The sequence below is a fragment of the Thalia democratica genome, chromosome 7 (assembly GCF_965202585.1).
Source record: "Thalia democratica chromosome 7, ktThaDemo2.hap1.1, whole genome shotgun sequence".
Taxonomy (NCBI): domain Eukaryota; kingdom Metazoa; phylum Chordata; class Thaliacea; order Salpida; family Salpidae; genus Thalia; species Thalia democratica.
In genome coordinates this window covers 58390497-58412403 of record NC_139171.1, presented here as the reverse complement: position 1 = coordinate 58412403, position 21907 = coordinate 58390497, and the positions used below count along the sequence as shown (strand labels likewise).

General features: G+C 26.1%; 2 protein-coding genes across 2 annotated transcripts; both read right to left on the bottom strand.

The window, feature by feature from the left end:
* Window positions 1-4284: 4284 nt before the first annotated feature.
* LOC145840959 (acidic leucine-rich nuclear phosphoprotein 32 family member D-like) lies at window positions 4285-17059 on the bottom strand. Its single transcript, XM_082948316.1, has 7 exons — window positions 16986-17059; window positions 15043-15186; window positions 12137-12259; window positions 11213-11287; window positions 10041-10160; window positions 7976-8111; window positions 4285-4540 (listed from the first exon to the last, which is right to left on the bottom strand). The coding sequence occupies exons 1-7, from the start codon at window positions 17031-17033 to the stop codon at window positions 4470-4472; spliced, it is 717 nt and encodes a 238-aa protein (XP_082804442.1). The 5' UTR covers window positions 17034-17059; the 3' UTR covers window positions 4285-4469.
* Window positions 17060-17911: 852 nt separating this feature from the next.
* LOC145841664 (histone-lysine N-methyltransferase SUV39H1-like) lies at window positions 17912-18826 on the bottom strand. The gene has a single exon (XM_082949017.1). It carries the CDS (start codon window positions 18824-18826, stop codon window positions 17912-17914), a length of 915 nt encoding a protein of 304 aa, XP_082805143.1.
* Between the last annotated feature and the right edge of the window lie 3081 nt (window positions 18827-21907).

Genomic DNA, 21907 nt, shown 5'->3' with positions numbered 1-21907 from the left:
AAAACTAAATTTTGTTTATTTTAAACAAGTAGTTTTCAAGTTACTTAACGGGTCGAAATTTGATTGGATCTTAACCGTACGTTACCCATCTGAAATCTTAACTGAAACCCGACATTATAATAGTCTCTCATATAACGAATTTCAGACAATTAGAAGTTAATACTAAGTTACTTATTTAAGCAGCACAAAATACTTAAACTATTTTATAAATATGCATATTGTAATATTACTATACCAGAGATTTAAAAAACTATAAAAGTTTAAATAGTTTATTTTACACACAATAAAATGAATATTAAAACATAATTTCTGATCTAGTTTGAGAAAGTTTGACCGACTGGTTGATTATCTCACATGAAAAGTGGTTTCATCAACAGCTTCAGTTAATACAGTAAAATTATTAATTTAATGCTAAGATATATTATAAGCAAGTTATTTGTAAAATTAAAAATTAAACTTTAAGCTTTTAAAACTATATGTTTTGTAGAAGAACACCATTAAATAGTATTTGACTTGGAATATACTTTAGAAAACTAAACCTTAATTTTAACTTTTTTTTTCTTAATTCAAATTTAAAAAAAGAACAATGTTTTATAGTTAATTCTGTTAACAGAAAGTAATCAATTAAGAAATTCTTGTTTAATAACTGTATCAGTCTTTTTGATGGCCTATTTAATACTGTTTAAAAAGTTTTTTATCTAGTTATTAGTCTATAATAATTTACCAGAAGAAAATAGTGAAAAACTAAAAGCTAGTGTTGAACTATTAAACTATTACTATGTAATTTACTTAAAGTAAGAGTCATAAGTACTTTTTTTTTCTCTATTTTTTACATAAACAAAATAAACTTTTTTGTTTAACTTTTACCTCAGGGTCAAATATTTTATAGTAAGCTAAAATTAGTAAAATAGCAAGAAAAAAAGCAAAAATTTTATGACAACCCAAAAATTTAAAATCGCCCCCTTTTCGCCCCCTTACTAGTTATCGCCCACCCTTTCGCCCCCTCAGTAATTATCGCCCCCAACTTATTAAAATCGCCCACTTTGGGAAACCCTGGCTTAAAGTATACTAAAAGTTATGTAAGCTTAAATGTAGCCAAAGTTTGCTTTTTTTTTAAGTTTAAAAAAGCCTCGATAAATGCTTTAGTTTTGGTCAAAATTAAGGTCTACATCTACTGTTAAAAATCACCTTAAAAGCATTTATACAAATACTTTTTTTTAAGTTTTTTTATTTCTATGGTTTATTGTTAATTGAAAAAAGTCGAAATTCTTTGAATATTTAAATGTAAAAGTATATTATTTCTCATATAAAAAATCTTCTATTCTCGCCGAAAATTCATTGATGATTTTCTGGCAATTTAGTGTATTCTTCAGGGTTAATTTTCTCAATTTGCCACCTTAGAACCAACATAATTTTTTTTAATAGTTTAGTAAAAATGACAAAGAATCTATATACAAATTTACAGACAAATATATCATGTGAAAAATAACTATTTTTTTAGGTTTTTACAAGCGATATTTATGTTAAAAAAAATTGATATAATATCCTACCCCTGGTTTTTCACTATAAAAAAAAGACCATTTTGTATGTTCTAGAATCTAAAAGGTTCTTATCATGCTGTGGCTGGACATTTGAATTGGTCAGAATCGAAGTTTGAAGGAATACCTAAAAGTCAAGGTGTAAATAATTTTAGTCAAAAAAAAAATTCAGAAATGTGTAGAAGAAGAAATTAATGTTGATCTTGAAAAACCGGATCCCACAGGCCGTGGTGAAACTTCTACAAAAGGAAACGTAGTCAAAACTTTGCTAAACACCAGTAATAGGACTCTGCTGACGAAGCATATTTCTGATGTTAGTTTAAATGAAAACATTGACAAAACTGTTTTGTATGTTTCCATTATTTTATGCCTCACAAATTCTAAGAGAAAGATTAATGTAGAGAAATACTCAATAGCTCAAAAAAACAATGATGCTGGTCATTTCGGTTAAATGGATTCGCTTTACACCAACTGTGCATACTTTTTTTGCACATAGTGCTGAACTAATTGAGCAAAATAACGGTAGAGGTTTGCTAAATTACACCGAAAGTGGATTGGAAGCTAACAACAAGTTTCTAAGACGGTACAGAATGAACTTTTCAAGGAATACTTCTTAGTATAAAAATTTAACAGACTGCTTAAATCGATTATGGGACAAGAGTGACTACGATGTTAACAACACTTTAGACAGACTGAATTGCACTTATTGTAAAGAAGCTGGACATATTGCGCGAAGTTGTTTGCAGCTAAATGGAAAAATTTTATCATGTAGTTCAGAATGGGAAACTTTGTTACATATGCTTTGTGCTACTGAATAGAGTGTTTTATTTATTTTAGAAACTTAATTTAAAAGAAGTTTTAAGAACTTACTGTTTGACTTATATTTTTTAGTAAATTTAAAGTACTTTTTTAATCACAGGCAAAATTTTTTTTTTGTACTTTTTTGCAACGAATAAATGTTTTTATTGTTCAAATATTTGCGGTTTTTTTCTTTTGATAAACTAGTACAAATGTAACGTTATTAATAATACAAACTTTGATATACAAAGATCAGCTTTAAATTAAAAATAAACTAATTAGAGTATAGTTTCACCCGGCTTGATATTAAAAATTCATTCATATTTAAACTAAAATGAGAGTAAATGTAACTCTCTTGAGGTAGCCATTTTTTTTTTCAAGTTTCTTTCTATAAAGTTTCATTTGAAATTAAAACTTTAACTATTTTTTAAATAAAAACAAACATTATTCTTATTGTAACATTAAGTGTAGCTTTAAATTGTATTATAGTGCTTTTTATAACAGTTTTATGTCAATGGCCGCTTGATCCCCGTTTTCAGCCCACTGTGTACTAGTTATTTAAGTTTTATAGACACAAATATATTATTTAAAATTCGCATATCTTGTTAAAGCGCAATAAAAAAGATCCTTTAAAACGACCGCCTCGCTACTACAGTATTATGACGTCACACTATTAAGAGAAAGGTCGGCGCTCGAATGATCCGTATGTTGCGCTTCAATCAGCATCTGGCAAATAACAGTCTGATGGATAATTCGCCACACAATAAAGCTGCTCTGTACTGTTTGTTAAAAATTTCATAAAAACTAACTTTTTGGTGCCTGTTTTAAAAGAAACTTTTGGAAATAAATTTTTGCCAGTTTAATTTTGTTTTTTCGGTTAGTTAGGCAGAATATCAAAAAAACTCGAAAATTGCTTTTCACGATTTTTTTTTTTCTATAATTAATATCAATCTTAAAGTTTGACTGAATTTGGTAATTTTTTGAGAAGCTTCAAAACACTTTTTGATTTAATTATTTCGAGCTGGCTTGGACCTTTTTAAACGATGTGGATTTTTAATGAAGATAAAATTTAGTTTTAATAGATAAAAATCAATATCTATTCAGCAACATCGCTATTAAGGTTTCTTAAAACAATAACTTCAACTTTCACCTTATTAAACAAATTATTTCTTTATATTTACATTAAAACTTCAATTGTAGCTTTTGGCAACTATTAATATTTTTTAAATTTGCAATAAAAACTACTTTATATATAAATACGTATTTATCTTGAGGTAAAAAAAATTATTATTATATAATTTTTAAATTAAACGATAAATTATTTAATGTACATAAATAATTTTAAGTGGATGTTGTTGTAAACTGTACTTCTTCAAAACTTTCCACTACTATCAGTTAGCTGCCAGGTAGTAAAAACCCATCCAAAATTTTTAACAAGGTTTCTCAGCGTTATAACAAGGTCAGGTTACTTTTTTAACTAAACTTGCTGTAATTACACAAGCTTTTACAGTTTTTCATTTCAACTTATTTAGTCAAAGTAGCTCGTAAATCTTAGAAATAATTTAATTGCTGATACTCAAACGAATCAGTTGTTGAGTTTAATTGGCTAATTAATATGAACTAATTAAGGTGAAAAGTTATTCCCACCACTTTTAAAAGTTTAATTAATTACATATCCAATGTTAACCTAGGTCACTCCAAGTTAAACTTAGTTGAACTGACTTTGTGTACAGGGAAATGATTTGCTAATTGCTCAACAAAAAGCACATGAATTTCTATTCAAAATAAAATATTTAAGTTGGAATGGATAAAAAATGTGATGGCAACTTGTTATTTTTGTTTTGAACTATCCATAGCAATCTTAAAAAAAAAGTATAAGTCATTAAAACTGTACTAGTTAAAAAATTTTTTTTTTAATATTTACCAAAAATTCAAAGAAATACCTACACGTTCAAATTTATTCAGACACATTCAAAAAAAAAAGAAACCAAAAAAACAGTTTTCAAAAACCGCATTTTCAAACCACATCAAACACAATTTATACAAAACAAAAACTTTTGCGCACATAATTCTACTACATAAACGACACAACTACTTCGTATAAGGTGGTGACATTTCAACTTGGTGACATTTCTACTTTTTCTCCGCAGGCTGCTCGACACCGTTGTCGCCGTCCGCCTTGCGCTTCAGAGATTTGTCATCTTCTGTTAATTGGTTATTTGTTCAGATTTTTGCAAATTTTATTTTAATTTTCAAATCACAACAAAGTGAAATGACCGCTTTAAGTGGTGCATTGCTTGTCAAGTTTATTTTTACGAAAAATTAACTATTATTATATTGTTTCCAAACAATTTTTTTTTAATAAATTATATGCCTCCGATTACAATGTAGTTTGATATAATTATTTATATTTTAATTTCATTTTTGATGTTATTTGTTTAATTGTTTTACTTGATATGACGTTTATTCAATCGTTTTTGTTATTCTTCTTTTATGTGAAAACATTGATTAATGAAAAAAAAAATAATATCTAATAAGTAATTAGTTTACTCTTATTTATAAAAAAAAAATAACGTTCATGATTCGATCTTCATTCTAACTTATTTTTTTAATTATTTAATGAAAAAAACATATAATTTTTCAAATTAAAGGAGTAACTTCAAACCAACTTCTTTGCGTTTGGTTATGTGTATCAACCAAACAAGTTTAAAATAAAACGTATATATTAGTATTTTCTAGCTTTTGGACCAATGGAACTGAGCACATAACATACAACGACCAATATATCATATAAAATATCAAATAAATAGGATGCACAAACTAAAACAAATAGAATGTTACAATACTTTTAATATATTTTTTCAACATTTTAAGATCTTCATCTTACATAACTTTTAAACTTATTATACTAATATTTACTCTCACCTAAACACCATAATAAATCGTATCTAGTTCACTGGGAAAACAACCTGTTAGATAAAAAAATAGAAAATGCATTTCGATTTTTTAATGTTGCAGCCTTATAAGATTAAACTGTCAACAAAATATTATTTATTTTAAAAAATACTTTTTTGATTTTAAATGACAGTTTTTTTATGGATGTTTAATTAATTGGGTTGAGCGACAACCTTTGAAGTAAGAAACAAGTAAGTTTTTACTTTTAATCTTTTAATAGTTTTAAACCAAATAATACATTTGAATTACTTAATCTATAAAAAATCAATTGTATAAACAATACAATGTAATAACCATTCGAACACAAGTAAACTTCTTATTAAATGCGTCAGAGAAGGTTATGGTTAATTTTGCAAATTATAACTTCAAGTTGTAAGTATATTCTTAATTACAACTTTAGTTCTTTGCATGCCCTCTTATAAATAAAGGATACTTCAGGGTTGCCACTTGTTTTTTTTTTCAAAATTTTTTCCAGGTTTTTTTCAAAATTTCTCAAATTCCAGGTTTTTCCAGGTTATTTTTGCCTATATTGTTGAATTCCAGGTTTTTCAAGGTGAAGCAGCAACTCTGATACTAATAGGTTGTTTATGAAACTAATTGTGTAGAGATATAGTTTGTTTTTATTACAAAATTATCTTTTTAGACAAAGACTTAAGTTTTTTTTTTCAAAAATTTAACTTATGAAGTTTTAAGTTAACATTTTAAGAGGTAGTAATGCTTATTGCACCAATTTTTTATTTGAACAACTCAATGATTTTTAGTTTACTAGCATAACTTAAATGTTATTTGTTAAATCATATTGTATAGAATGTTAAATTTATACTTTTCCTAAACTTATAAGATTATTACGAAAATAACTTTTCTTTATGTTAATTAACTTTTTAACTTTTATTAGATGAACCTGTGTCTGTAACACGATTAAAACCCAAGGTAAGAGTAATAAAATATTAAATATATAGTTATTTTGGAGATTTTTTATATTAAACTTTTCAACTTAATAAAAAATTCATGTAGTAAAAACTAGAGATTAAATATGAAAAGCACTTAGGTGCTAATCTTATACAATACTTTTAAACGTTAAGGTGTTGATAATGTCAACGTTCTAAATAACAAATAAAAACCAAACTTTTTATAGAACATGAAGAAAAATACCTGTTGATGTAAAAACACCTCAACCAAAATATAAAGGCAGAGAAAATTTCTATGCAGCTTAAATTTCCAAAAATTAATATATTTTTCAGTAAGGAAAAGTTAATCCAAACAACCTTAAAGTAAGATTTTTTAGTTTGCCATTTGTTTTAGTCAAATACTATTTAATACACGATTGATGTTTTATTAAGTAAAAAATAATATTAATTTTTTAAAATTAATATATTTTTCAGTAAGGAAAAGTTAATCTAAATAACCTTAAAAGTAAGATTTTTTAGTTTGCCATTTATGTTTTAGTCAAATACTAATTAATACACAATTAATGATGTTTTATAAACTAAAAAATAACATTAATTTTTGAAAATTAAGTACCAGGAGCTTTATAGGCGTAGCTCAAGTAGACCAACGTTTAATAGTAATTCATAAAACCCACCAATAAGAGACAAACTACGTTACAAATCAAACTTGTATAAACATAACTTTAACAGAAAATATATTTCATAATGACAAAAAGTTTGTAATTTAAAACTAGAACAAAATATAAAAGTATTTGAAGAGGTAGTTGTAGAAACTAACTATTTAAACAAATACGCGGAACTTTATTAGAATAGGTTTTTTAAAACCTTAAGATAGTTCTTTAAAACAAAACGTATGAATTGGATGCAGTTTATAAAATATATTTGGTCTTAGTTCATTAGAATCAACTACTAGAAGACTTACTATGCATTCAATACCTCGTTTTATCAACTAATATGTTATAATCTAATTTACTATTAGCTCATACAAGCCCGTAGCAGAAATATTAGCTTTCTTCCTTTCAACAAGTATAATAAGAAATATATATATAATAAACAATTATTAATTAATAGTTTTAATTTACAACTGAAATGTAATTTAATTCACAACTAATTAAACAAACCGGCAGTGGAAGAAAATGAATATATATAAGAACCTTTATTAATTTACTATCAATTTTACTATCAATTCATACCAACCAGTAGCAGCAGAAATATTAGCTTACAAATTCAGAATTATCCACTACCTACAACTTTATAATTATTATTACACAACTATTCATTTAATAAGAACATTTATTAATTAAGTTTTTATTTACACAAACCACTGGCACATATATTAGCTTTCTCTCTTCAACAAGTATAATAAGAATTATATATAATGAACAATTTTTAATCAACAGATTTAATTCACAACTAATTAAACGAACCAGTAGCAGAAATATTAGCCTTCTCTTCAACAAGTAAAATAAGAAACAAATAGAATAAACAATTGTTAATTAATAGATTCAATTTTACAACTAATTAAACGAACCAGTAGCAGAAATATTAGCTTTATTCTTTTCAACAAGTATAATAAGAAATATATAGAATTAACAATTATTAATTAATAGATTTAATTAACAACTGAAATGTAATTTAAATCACAAATAATTAAACATTGCGTCAGTAGCAAAAAATAAATGTTTATAAGAACACTTATTAATTTACTGACTAATTTAAATACCAATTCTAACGAACCAGTAGCAGAAATATTAGCTTTCTTCTCTTCAACGGTTCCTTCTTCACAATCTTCTTCATCGTCTTCTATTTCATCTTCTTCTTCTTCTTCTTCTTCGCCTTCCTCTCCCACGAAATCCTCATCGTCCGACTCGTCCTATGAAAAAAGTTTATATTTTAACTATTGATAATACACAGGTACTTCTTTTGTTAAAGTATTAATTATTCAATTACCACTACTAATTACTTAAATTTTATCTACTGATGATGGGCCTTTTTCTACAATTTTTTTTTCCCATCTGACTCGTCATAACAAAGTGAATATAACAATTATGTAAAAATAACTATTGTTTACTCATAATAGACAGATTCTTCTTGATTACTGACTTAAAGGAATAGATATTATTACCTACAAACATTAATGCATAATTTCGTTCTGAAATATATAATACTAATATATATAACAACTAATTTTTACTGAAAATCTTATAAAATTAAAATTTATACAGCAATTATTGTTTGCTGGAAATATATAAAAGCTAATTTATTAACAACTATTGTCTGCTGCTTATAATAGACATCTTAGTTATTCTTTATCTAAAAAGATATAATTTTGGGTTTGCAATAGAACAATTCACGGTAATGAGAGAAAATCTTGCTCCTTTAAAATTTTTGACAATGACTACAACAACAATTCTAATAATATATTACTGATTCTTATTCATATATAAAGATTAGTTTTATTGAAATCATCAGCTGAATAAAACACAACATATCTAGTTTTTTCATCTACTTAACTTGATCAAAATGCTGTTTTTTGTTGAACACTAACAGTAATTGCTAAAAAGCCAAATAAAAAATGGAAACATAATGTTTAATTTAGTTTATTGGAAAACTATAAAATATTTATTATTCAAATTAAGTTAAGTATAAATTTTAAATTCAAAACTTTGTTGATAAAACACTATTCAAAAAATATACTACTAAATATTTTATGTTTTTTTTTTATTTATAAAAAATATTTCATACCATTGGATTTGTTAAAAGGATTTTTTATAACTACATGTAATAAAATAAAATATTTAAGGGTCCTACCAACAAGGTTCTAGATTTAATCTGTTTTTTAATGATTCAAAGTACTTTTATAATTTTATGCCCTGACAAGTTTTTATTTTCAGATGGTTAGAATTTTTAAATCAAATTTCTTTTTTTTTTTAGCTATAAATTACTTTCCAAACAAATCATAAGTATAAAAATATACAAAATAAAACAAACTTCAAGGTTCTTTCAACAAGGTTCTGAAGGCTTTTATAGCCTACTGATAGACAATTAATTACATAAATTTAAAAAAAAATATTTTTAAGTACATTCAATTTAATTATGTACAACATATTTTTATCCAACTATATATATTTATATTTACAGCCTAACATATTCATTATTCTTTCAAATAAATCCTGAAGACCATTTATATTTTACTAATAAATAATTAATAAATATAAAAAAAAAATATATATTTAGTACATTCAATTTAATTATGTACAACATATTATATTTATATTACTCAAACATATATAAAACAAACTTCAAGGGTTCTTTCAACTAAGTCCTAAAGACCCATTTCACTGGCCTCACTCCTTACAAATTACAATAATAAACAATCAAAAATATACAAAATAAACAAACTTCCAGGGTTCTTTCAACTAAGTCCTGAAGACCCATCTCACTGGCCTCACTCCTTACAAATTACAATAAACAATCAAATATATACAAAACAAACTTCAAGGGTTCTTTCAACTAAGTCCTGAAGACCCATCTCACTGGCCTCACTACCTTACAAATTACAATAATAAACAATCAAATATATACAAAATAAAAAAACTTCAAGGGTTCTTTCAACTAAGTCCTGAAGACCCATTTCACTAACCTCGCTACCTTACAAATTACAATAATAAACAATCAAAAATATATAAAATAAACAAACTTCAAGGGTTCTTTCAACTAAGTCCTGAAGACCCATTTCACTAACCTCGCTACCTTACAAATTACAATAATAAACAATCAAAAATATATAAAATAAACAAACTTCAAGGGTTCTTTCAACTAAGTCCTGAAGACCCATTTCACTGCCCTCACTCCCTTCTTCATCGTCGCTTTCCGCTTCTGTTGTCTGGAGCGTGACGAGTTGGGGCAGCAGTTTTCCAACCTTGTATAATAATACATGTAAATACATCAGTCTGTTTTATCTCTCAAACATTACAAGTATATAAAATGTGTTCATCTTGTTAAATATATTTTTGTTGTATTCAAAATCAACATATATTTGCATTTTTTGTAGTTTGCCAACCTTGTATAATAAATATTAGTATGGTAAAAATGATAATATTATCTGTTTAATATTTTTGATTGGTGATGCATCAGGGTTGCCAATCTTGTTTAAGTTTATGTATGTTGTATATTAAAAAAAGGTTAAACTTAAAACACGACTGCACTCTTTGCAATATGGAAAATTAGATATCTCAAAATTAAGATATCTCAAAACTAAGCATAAATCTAGCTTTAAATAAACGAAAAGAAATTTTCAGAAACTGTCAACATTTTCTAGCTGTAATTTCAACAATTTTGAATTTTTACACAAAATTGGGTTGTCTTATTCAAAACTGACTAATTTAGTTACACAACAGGTTTTTGCTTAATTTAATGTGCATTTTAAATTGCGTTTTATCATATATTACAGGGTTGCCACTCTTTGAATCAAAAAATTTTCCCTGAGTGACCAGAAACTTTCTTGAGAATTTCCTGAGTTTTTTTTTCAAATCCTTAAAAATTTTATTATTGATCAAAAAATTAAAATGTTGATTCTAAAAATATTGAAGAACTAGCCGTAAGGCTAAAAAAATTCTAAACAAACACTTTAAAATAAATTAAAAAATAACTTTTTTGAACAAAATATTGAACTGATTTAACTAAATCTCATTCAAGATCTAGAAAAAAATTTCCCTGAAATTTTTATAAAAAATCAAAACCGTCTTGAGTTTCCTTGAGATATAAAATAGACAAAAATTCCATGAGTCTTCCTGAGTTTCCCAAAGATTTTCTATAATTTGAAACTTCCCTGAGTTTCCCTGATTGTGTGGCAACCCTGATTTTACCTCAACAAACTGACTGAGGATCTGTTCGGTTCATCATAACAGTAAAACATTTGCTTCAGGAAAAAAATGTTTTGTTTTATTAATATTTTATTTTAACTTTGCTTACCTTATCGCTGAAGCCCTCTGTGTTCACAACCTTGTTGTTGGCCAGCTTGAAAATCTTCAAATTCTCCAAGTTTTTCTGTCAAGTCATGTTAAATAAATAATAATGTTAAAAATTAAACATAATAAAGTCAAATTTGAATAATTTTATATTATCAATTTATTTTAGTTATCTTTTATTTTGTTTTTTTTTTTGTGCATGTCCTGCCTTAAGGGCATAGGGGGATAACTACCTCAAAATTTCAGGAAGTGTTCCTTGATATATTTAGAAAATTCTGTAAGAAAAATATTTAAAATACATATCTATTTTGTATAAAAAATAAAGCAAAAAAAACAGTTTTTTTTTTTAGTTTTTTTTTTGTTATAATTTTTTTATTTTTTTAAATTCTGTTCTGACAGAACTTTTTAAATATTGCAAGGAACATTTCATGAAAATTTGAGTTAGTTATCTCAAAAAACGTAGGAGGAGGTTGATTTTTAGTAATTTCTAGTTATTTGCTGTTTTATTTTGCGCCTCCCATAAGGATCCTATTGTTGCCTCCGACTTTGATCGACTATATCTCAAAAATTATTTTGATTTTTTTAAATCTGTAAAAATAAATTTGTAGCTTAGTAAAAACTATATAAAATAAGATCAAAAACCAAAAAAGAGTGTTTACCCTCCCCCTATGCCCGTTGGCTTTAAGTTACGGCCATTCTGAAAATTTATATCAATTTTGTACATAAGAGTACAATATTCAATTCAAGCTTGTCAACTGCAAAAACTGCAAATAATTACTAGTTAAATTTTTTAAAGCATAAAAAAAAATAATAATAGAACAAATAAAAAATACATGAGTCTATAGTATGAGCAATATTGCAATTGTTTCCAAGTAACTTTCTACATATTATTTATTTTCAACACATTCAATATGAAATTTTGACTCACTAAAGGCTCAAGGTCGACTAAATTTTCAATTTTATTGTCGGATAGGTTGAGTTTTTCCAGCAATGGGCAGGATTTGTTCAAGAAGGACAGAGATCCTTTTATTTGGTTATTTCTCAATATAAGCTGTAAAATAAATTTTTATTTAGCTATTTTTTGAAATCCTTCTAAATGTTAATTAAGTCTAAGTTGTTTATAAATCATACTGAAATTACAATACCACAAAAAGTTTTGGAATGCATATATGTTTCATTCCGTAATTTTGCAATCCAAACTTTTTTAAGTACAATAACTCATCTTTGTTATACTTTGCTGTTATTAATTATTATAATTACATTACATTTCAATTTTTCAGACATATCAAACAATAAAAACAAAAACATGGTTGTACTAGCCATTCAAAAACGTTTTTGTTTTCACTTGAATTAATTCTAGCTAGATAAAAAACAAGACTGTTATAATTATGAAATTCTCAAGGTTTAAAAATAAATTATAATTAATAATTATGTTATGCAACCCCTGAAAATTAAAAACTAAAAAACTAACTCACGTAAAACTTTTATTAGAAGTTTTTTGAACCAACAAGCATTTATATACAAGCTAAAGAACTGCAAAAACACTACAAAATAACTACAAAGTACAGTAACCTCTCGCTTATTTCAAACATTGTGTCCGAAGAAAAAGTGCATAAAGATACAAGAGGTACCAAATATACTTACTATAATGGCTGTTTTTTGATATTGCTTCTAATTAAAAGCAGGAGGACTTTCCCACTTTTAACGACTTGTTTACTTTATTTTTGAATATGAAATCATAAGATAAAACTCTACATATACAAAAAAAAAAGAATTTAAATTTATATAAAATAATAATACTTGTAGAAAAATTTTACTAATTTTAACAATAAGTAGATTTTATCTTTATCTTTATTTATATGTGACTTATTTAATAACTAACATTTATATTCTATTCTACGTAGCAAATTCAATTTATAATTAAACAATTGTTTACAATTAAGAAACAGTGTGCATTAAACCTAATTTGTGCAGTATTAAAATAAATTCAAACTTTTATTTGTTGAATTTTTAGAGTTTTAAAATGCGTTAAGTAAACAAGAGTCCGTAACTTCACAAGTGCGTTAAGATGCAAGAGATTACTGTACTGAATCAATTATAAAATAATACATGTTATATAATAAAAAAAACTTAATTTCCTCATGATATACAGTAACTAAATGGTAGTATTACAAAACTTTTGAAGAACTACATTATGTTCCAAATTTAAGTTTATAACAAATTAAGTTTAGTATAAAAAACTTTTTTTTACTAAAAATATCATTGGCTTTTATATGAAAGCTTTAAGTACAAACTACAAGCCAGTTTTTATAGAATAAAAAATTCTTATCAAACTTCAGAGATTTTGTAATTTTTATAAAAAGTTTCTGATACAAACGTATGGGTTGCAAACTTTTTTGGGTCAATTTTCTTGGAAATTTTAAAAATCACTAAAAATCTATCTTTTTCTTTGATTTTTGAGCTACAGACCTCAAACTTTCAGGAAACGTTACTTTTATAGTTTATAAAACTTTGAATGTTGCAATTTTAGAAAAAATAAAAAATAAAAATTTTAGATAAAAAAAAACAAAAAATATGTGGTTTTTTTTTTTAATTTATTTTCAAAAATAAAAAATTCTGCATTCAATCTTATTAAAATTTAATAATAGACTTTCTGTGAAAATTTGAAGAAAATTGCTTAAAAAATGAAGGAGGAGATAGATTTATAGTGAAATGGTCTTTTTTGCATTTTTAGTTTGCGCCTTCATAAATATTTTATAAGTTATAGTTAATATTTTCAAAATTACTTTGAATTTTTTAAATAGGTTAAAAATATCTGATACCTCAGATAAAACTCTACAAATTAAGATCATTTTTTAAATCAAGGTGGACCCCTATACCCTTAAAAAGATACTAACTACATTTTATTTAAATTTAAATATACCCAGTGACAATTATGTTTATATATAGCAATAGTAAAACAACATTTATTTAAATGATTATTAAGGTATTTAAGGGGAGCAAATAAACAGCTTTTAAGTTAATCTAAATCCAACAGATAAAACTTTTGTTCAATAGGTTCTTTATGGGAGGCACAGACCAAAAAGGCAAAAGTCAAGTATTTTAATAAAAATTTATCTTCACTTTCAGTTTTAAAGCAATTATTTTATAAAACTTTTTGAGTCTTATCTTTAATAAATGTTTAATAAATTGCAGAAAATATATAATTTTTCTATATTTAAAACAAATGATTTTTTATGAGCTTTTTACAAGTTGTTTGTATTATTGAGAAGGACATTTCCTAAAAACTTGAAGTAATTTGCTATTAAAGTGAAGGAGGAGATAGATTTTTTTAAAAGTTTTTCGAAATTCTGAAATAAATTACCCATGATATTTTTTTACTCAAGCTTTATATTAGATTTTTGCCACAAAACTAGTTATATGTCATAAGTCAATTGTTTTTTTTTTTGTTCTGTATAAAGTATTTTATAGTAAACGCTTAGAGTATAAATATTGGGACCCCTGCCCACCTTATAGCCTTAAACTAATACAGATGTTTTTCAACATAGCTTGCTTTTGGATATGTAATATTTTGTATAATTTTCTGGTGCCTGTAATTCTAAAGCTCAATATACTGACAGAAAACAAAACTATTTTGTCTTAGCACAAAATGTTATCTTATTTTATTATTAAAAATACTCAACTTTATTTGACTCACTTTATAAATTTAGTTAAGTAAAGTTAATGCATAACTGTTCTTCTTAATAACCTTTTATATTAATTACTGCAATTAGTTTAATAATTACTTAATACCACTTAAAATAACTAACTAATAACATGTAAAACTACATTTACCTCGGTCAGAGCAGGAAAGTCCGGAAACTTTTCCATGGAAGACAGACTGCAGTTGTTGAGCTCCAAACTTTTCAGAGAATCAAACCCGGACAGCTCGTTCAGCTGGCTCTGGAGATCCTGGCCTTCCAGGCTGAGTTCTTCCACCTGATAAAGATATTTTTTATTGATCTATTTATTATTCGAAGTTAGATGCAGCAGATTTCCAAGGCAACTTTGACTACCAGGGGGTGGAAAAAGTAAATGTTTAAAGAAGTAAAACAAAGGGTGGTTCAACCTGATAACAGTAAGATTGCAATAAAGTTTTTCATAGGTATATTTAGGGTTTGGTAGGTAGATTATAAAGAAAATAAATAAAAACAAAAAAAATTCAAGCTTGATTTAGAAAAATTATTAAGAAACAATTATGCCTCAAAACTTTATACAAAAAGTAAAAAAAAAAAATTTAGTTGACATAATAAACATCATCTTAAAAGTCAACTTAGTCAGAACAAAATTTTCTAAATATTGCAAGGAACAATTCCTGTAAGTTTGAGGTATTTATATCAAAAACCTTAATTGATGATAGATTTTAGTTAAATAGTCTATTTTTGCAATTTTAGTTTTGCCTCCCTTAAGGAACCTATTGTTGCCTCCTCCAGCTTTGACTGCCTATATATCAAAAATATTTTGAATTTTGTAAATTAGTATAATGCACCTTATAGCTTAGTTAAAACTCTATAGAATAACATCAAATTGTAAAAAAATTAATTTACCCCTATATGCCCTTAGATTGTTTTCAACCTACATTTTGTCAAAAAAAAAGTTAGTTAGTATTTTTTAGAATATCTTAAACTATCAGGAAATTTCCCTTGCGATATCTAGAAAAATCTGATGTAAGTAGTTTTTTAAATCAAGAAATATAAAAATATTTATGTTCAAAAAAAAGTTTATAATAAGTAATTTTTCCTACTTTTATAAAGATTAGACTTCAAAAAATTTTATTAAGAATCTTAAAAAATTGTAGGAGGTAGGTTTTTAGTGACAAAGCTTTTTATTAGTTTTATGCCTAATATTTGACTCATAAGGGGTCAAAAAGGTAAAAAAACAACTTACACCAGATATTCTAGGATTTGTATTGAAAAGATAGCTAAAACTACAAATGTGGCCCACAAAAACTTTATTTTCAAAATTTAGCCGCCACCAAACCAAATTCCTGCTGAATCTGAATAAAGGTACCATTTTTTTAATTATCTGCTAATGGTTTGATTATAAAAATGAGTTTCAAGGTTGCCAAAGGTTTTGGTGATATTTCTTCCAGGTTTTCTGAATTTCTTCCAGGTTTTCTAAAGTAAAGTTTTTGAGTCTATCTTTAATTTAAAATTAAGTATTAGGTAAAAAGTGTCTGAAACAGTAAAACAACATTATTAAGACACTGTAAAGCTACTTCAAGAAACTTTTAAAGTGTTTTGTATTTATTATGCAATTAAGTTGTTTGATAAAAAAAAATTGATAATAACAAAAAAAACTATTGATTTATAACTTGTGTCAAAACTAAATTCTTTATTTTACACATAAAACTGTTTAAAATTTATGTTTTTTATTCAAAATTCCAGGTTTTACCAACCATTTTTTATGTACATTTCCCCAAATCCAGATTTTGTTAACCTAAACTGGCAAAAGGCAAAATCCAAGTTTTACCAGACATTCAGGCTTTTAGGCAACCCTGTTAGTTTAGAAAATCATAATTTAAGTAGTCTAATGATGTGAGAAAGCTTTGGTTAGAAACCAGAACTTTATTTTTGACAGAATTATTCTCAAGACATTTTTACAACCATCTTCATTAGTATTATAGAAAATATTTTTACCTAATACAATTTCAAGATGTATCAATAGTTATGCCATAAGAAAAACATAAATTTAAAAGATAGTCTTTTTTTATTTTTTTTATACTATACAATAAAAACCTCATTCTTTGGTTTGCCATCACAAGCATTTAGGATAAATTCTGCCATTACGAATATTTACTACTTCAAAATCTGAAAATTAAATTACTACAAATTAATTAAAAGTTCAATTATTTATATATTGAATTTAATAGATCATATTTCTTTTAGAAATTAAGCTTTTTATAATATTCACGTATTTATATAATTAGTAATTTGATAATTAATTGTAATTGAACTACAGTACTTTAAAAAACTATCTTTTGACTGAAATTGAATCTCTTCTTTGCTTTTATTTATTTTAGAGAAATTAAATGGTTGTCTAAGTTAAATTTCTACATTAAAAAAAAATTCTCCTTAAATGCATGAAAACTTTCCAATTATCAGCCATTTTGAGGATTTGAATTTGCTGTGAATTTAGACAATCAATAATGCGCGCTCTTTATCAAATTGGCCATAATCGTTTAACTACATTGAGTCTCACATTCAGCTAAACAGGTTGATTTTGGTTGGTCTCTATACGCATCCAGTCAAATATATTTTAATACTAATATACTCATACAACAGTTTACGCGTGGTTAAAACTAACTTGAATGACATTATCTTTGTTGTTTCCAATTTATTTTATGCTTACTAAATACAGTTTTGGTTTAAATTAGTGTATTAGATTAAATATTTATGGTGTAATGTAAACTTAAGATGAGTTGAAATGCAACAATTTATTGTTTACTTATTGTGCAAATTATAATAAAATTATAATAAAACAGAGCTAAGCCAACAATAACTCATCATATACGCAGCCTAAACAAAAGAAATTTAAAATAAAAAAGACATGAAGAACACAATAAAATACAATACAAAAAATAACTATAAACATCTTAGTTGTTTGAACATAGCGAAAAATCGACATCAAAAAATGTAAAATGAGTTTCAAACAAGAAATATGCTTAATAAATGTAACAAGGTCTAACTTTTTTACCTTGATTTTTATTGATTTCAGCGCATCTCAAACATTCCGCGCACTTGCACAAGATCCCTTTAGGCTTTTCGCCTTTGCCGCGGGACTTAATTCCATAAAACAGAGTCAACTCATCATTTGCTGCGATCGGCTTTGTTGCAAAAAAAGCAACACGGTAATAAGGTGTGTTCTTACTGTCAACGAAAATGTTGTACGCCTTCACATTTGGAGCGCAAGAGTGATTAATGAAGCGAGAAATGTTTCCGTAGTAAGTAGCATCAATCACATACGGCTCTTTTTCCTCCTTGCTTGATTTTTCCTTGTAATCCAAGTCGTACAAGTAAGTGGTGCCATCCCTGTACAATTGGCTTCTGTTTTGTTGTATTTCGTCGTCAGAACACACCTCTCCGACGTACTCTATAACAAACGCGCCTTCGGGAATCAATTCCTTAGCTTTGACCCCCCACCCTTTGTCTTTAGTCTTAAAGATGCTTAAGCTGTATCGGGGACCATTCTGAACCACTTTGTTGCTGCAATCTTTCGAACACCCGCATCTTTTGCCACACTCGTAAATATTGGTTCGCCTGAGATTCGCAATATTTGTTCGCAACAAGCCATTTTCGTCGTAGGCAGCAAATTTTCCCGGACAGCATTTTTTGGACCCTTTACAGCTTGGGACGCAAATACAAATTAATTTTTTGTAATTTTTTGGGATTTCCGAAAAACAAACGTCTCCAACCGGTATGTTGGCGTTGACGTACGTGAAGTCGTCCGGAAAAGGAGTGACGTCACCGGCGATCTCGTTCTCAATACTTATTTTGGGGGGATAACCGCACGTGATCAAGTTGATCTCATCCTCCCTTGATTTGAGCTCGGCCTTGTACTTACTTCTAGCTGTAGCCATAACTTGTGGACACAATTGAAGATGAATACTTTTACTTTCAAAAACAACTGCAAAATATAAAACTGTTTGAAAATAGGTATAAAAAAGTAAAAAATCCAATAAACGCTTAATTATTTTTCAATTTAAGATCTACAGTTTTCGACACATTGTAGTAAAAATAACATAATTAACTTTAACCCGAGTCATCAAGCAATAGTTTTGAATACATTTAAAAATGATTATTGTTTTGCGAATATCAATATCAAAATAAGTAATAAACAGAAATATAAGTTATTGAACTTAGCACTTTCCTCAACAGTTTTAAAGTTGATGCCTTATTATATACTTTTTAAACGTTAACAATATTTTCAAACTATCTAGTTGGACTTATTGAGTTTAAACATTTATTAATTTTATCACCAAACACATAAAGTTCATTACAAAAAACAATTAAAGCTTGTTTCAATGCAACTAATGTTAATAAAGACAAAAGGATAAATTCTTTCACCTTTAACATATTTCTAGCTTTAAAAAATTGTTCTATATGTAAGCTAAAAAACTTTTTTGATTTAAGTTCATGATAATTTAGTTAACGGTTATTAAGTAACTTATATATACAAACCAATAGAAAGGAGCTTGTTAAAGTTTCTAAATTTGTTAAATAGTATTAGTTTGTTGACTTGAATTTTATTTAGCTGTTTTTTTATAATAAAAAACATTTTTACTAGTGCATTTGATCATTTATATTTTTGTGAAGCTAAGAATTTATTTACTTCCAACTGTTAAACTTTACTTTGGGATTAGCAAGGGAAACTTGGTGGTGTTAGGTATATTGTTATTTTGTAAAATTTCATTACAACTTCATCATTACAGGAAACAAATTCTTTAGTTTATTTTAAAATCTTATTGATATTAGTAGTTTAAATAAGCATAAATTAGTTTTATATATCGAACAAAAGTAGACATACCAAACTTTGGTTTAATAAAGATAAAGTTTAACTGCATAACATTTAACTTTTCAACTTAAAGTCCTTATGAACTTAGGTGCTTCATATGGACTAGTTTAAGTAAACTGCAAGAATCTAATACAAAGTTATACAAGTAATAACTGTTATTTAGTACAATCGGTCTTTTTTGCTTATGTCTTATACTAGTTTGTATGATTATCATAGTCTACAAACGTTTGAATTAGTTTTAATGTTTAAAAAAATTTTAAATATCTTAAGTGTAACTAAGTTGTAGTTAAGTTAAATAGTAGAAAACAATTGTATTTCTAGAAGTTTTTGAATGCTTCAAAATATGCTTAATTAAGGTGATAATTATGCATTTAAAACTACAAGCTTTCAATTTATTTTGCTTGAAAACTTATGGCTTTTTACATAAAAATACCGTTCAGATACCGTCACATAAATAACTACTAATTAATGAGTAGTTATCAATAATATGATTACTTTAAAAACAGTTAAAATAATTTAAAGTTTTACATTTTAAGCAAAAACGTTAAAGTTCATTCCTAGAATTCTTTTTTAGACCCAAGCATTAAATTTTAAAAGTTTTTATTAGTTTTAAAACTTATAAGGACATTATAGAAACTACCTTTAATACCAAAAAAATAATTAAATAGTATTTAAGTCTTTCAAAAGCCATTAAATTTATATTTATAACGACATAGATTAACTGAGTTAATTGAATATTTATAACGAAAACATTAGTTGAACAAACACATTTACAGCTTGTATTATAATTAATTTGTATAAGTTTGAAACATTTGTAGAAATTTAGAATAAGATTGTGTGATTTATTTTAAACTTTTTAAATAAAACCAATTTTTTTAACATTTTAAACACGTAAAGTGTATTTTTTAACTTTATTTTATTACCAAATATCTACCAGTATGTTAAAATAAATTTTTGAATACTTTTAAGGCAATCAGACGTAAAAGTATTAAGCTTGTTTGTTATCTGGTTAAAACAAAAATTCTTAAATCATAGAATGTGTTTATAGTTAATTCATGTATGATATATTGTAAAGCAGTCCGTTTGTTAAGAATTATCTTTAAAATTCTACAAAGAAGCTTTCAAGCCTAGCTTGAGCTTGATTACGTATTATAACGGAACATAGTCTGTTTAAACAATAAATAGAAACATGTTGAGTATTGTTATAGAACTAGGTTTTCAAACATTTAATTCAGGAGTTGGCAAACGAAAATTTTGAAGCTTACACGAGATTAGATATTGTTGTAAATGAAATGAAGGTCTTAGGTCTTAGGCTCATTTCACGAGAAATTCAAAACTCACACTAAATAATCTGGGTCTGTACGAAAGGTAAAAACTGTAGCTTCAACTGCGGTCCGAAGATATTTTTACATCAAAATTACGTCTAAATGCCTGACCCCTGTTCTATCTACAAGCTAAAGTTTCAAAAGTTATAAGGGAAGTCTGTTTGGAGATTATGACAGTTTTTTAGTTTAGTTATCTTTATTGTTAGTCTACGAAACTGATCAAGACATTCTCCAAAAGAAGTCAAACACTTAGGCAGAAACGTCTATTCTTCAGTTCTTTAAAAACTAATTTTTACCACTTTTTTAAGAAGCATGCTTTGAGAAAAAGCGGTTTGATAAAAAACAACGTTAATAAAACTACTTATTAAAACAAAAGTCTTAATAGCTAAAAATATGAAAATATGGATAACTATTTTCAAGTATCATTATTTTTAGTTCACTTTTTTTTTATTTTTACTGCTGTTGAAAAAAAACTTACATATGTATAACAGGAATTTAACTGCCTCAAGATAGTTTTAAAATTAAAAAAAAACCAGACGAAATTTGATAATTTTTAAAAAAATCAAGACTTTATAACTAGGTTTAGTCATTGTTGGTTCTAAGTTGATTTTAAATGTTTCTAACATTCAGTATTTTTTCATAGCTAGTGGTAGAATTCAAGTTGCTTTACTAAATACTTGGCTTAAAATCTAGTACTACTTGAAGAAAAGTGTAAAAACTTTTTTTTTAAACTTTAAACTACCATAACAAAACTTTTGGAAAAATTTAAATGTCATGAGCTTTTAAAAGCTATTACTTATATGATTTTTAGTAACATTTCA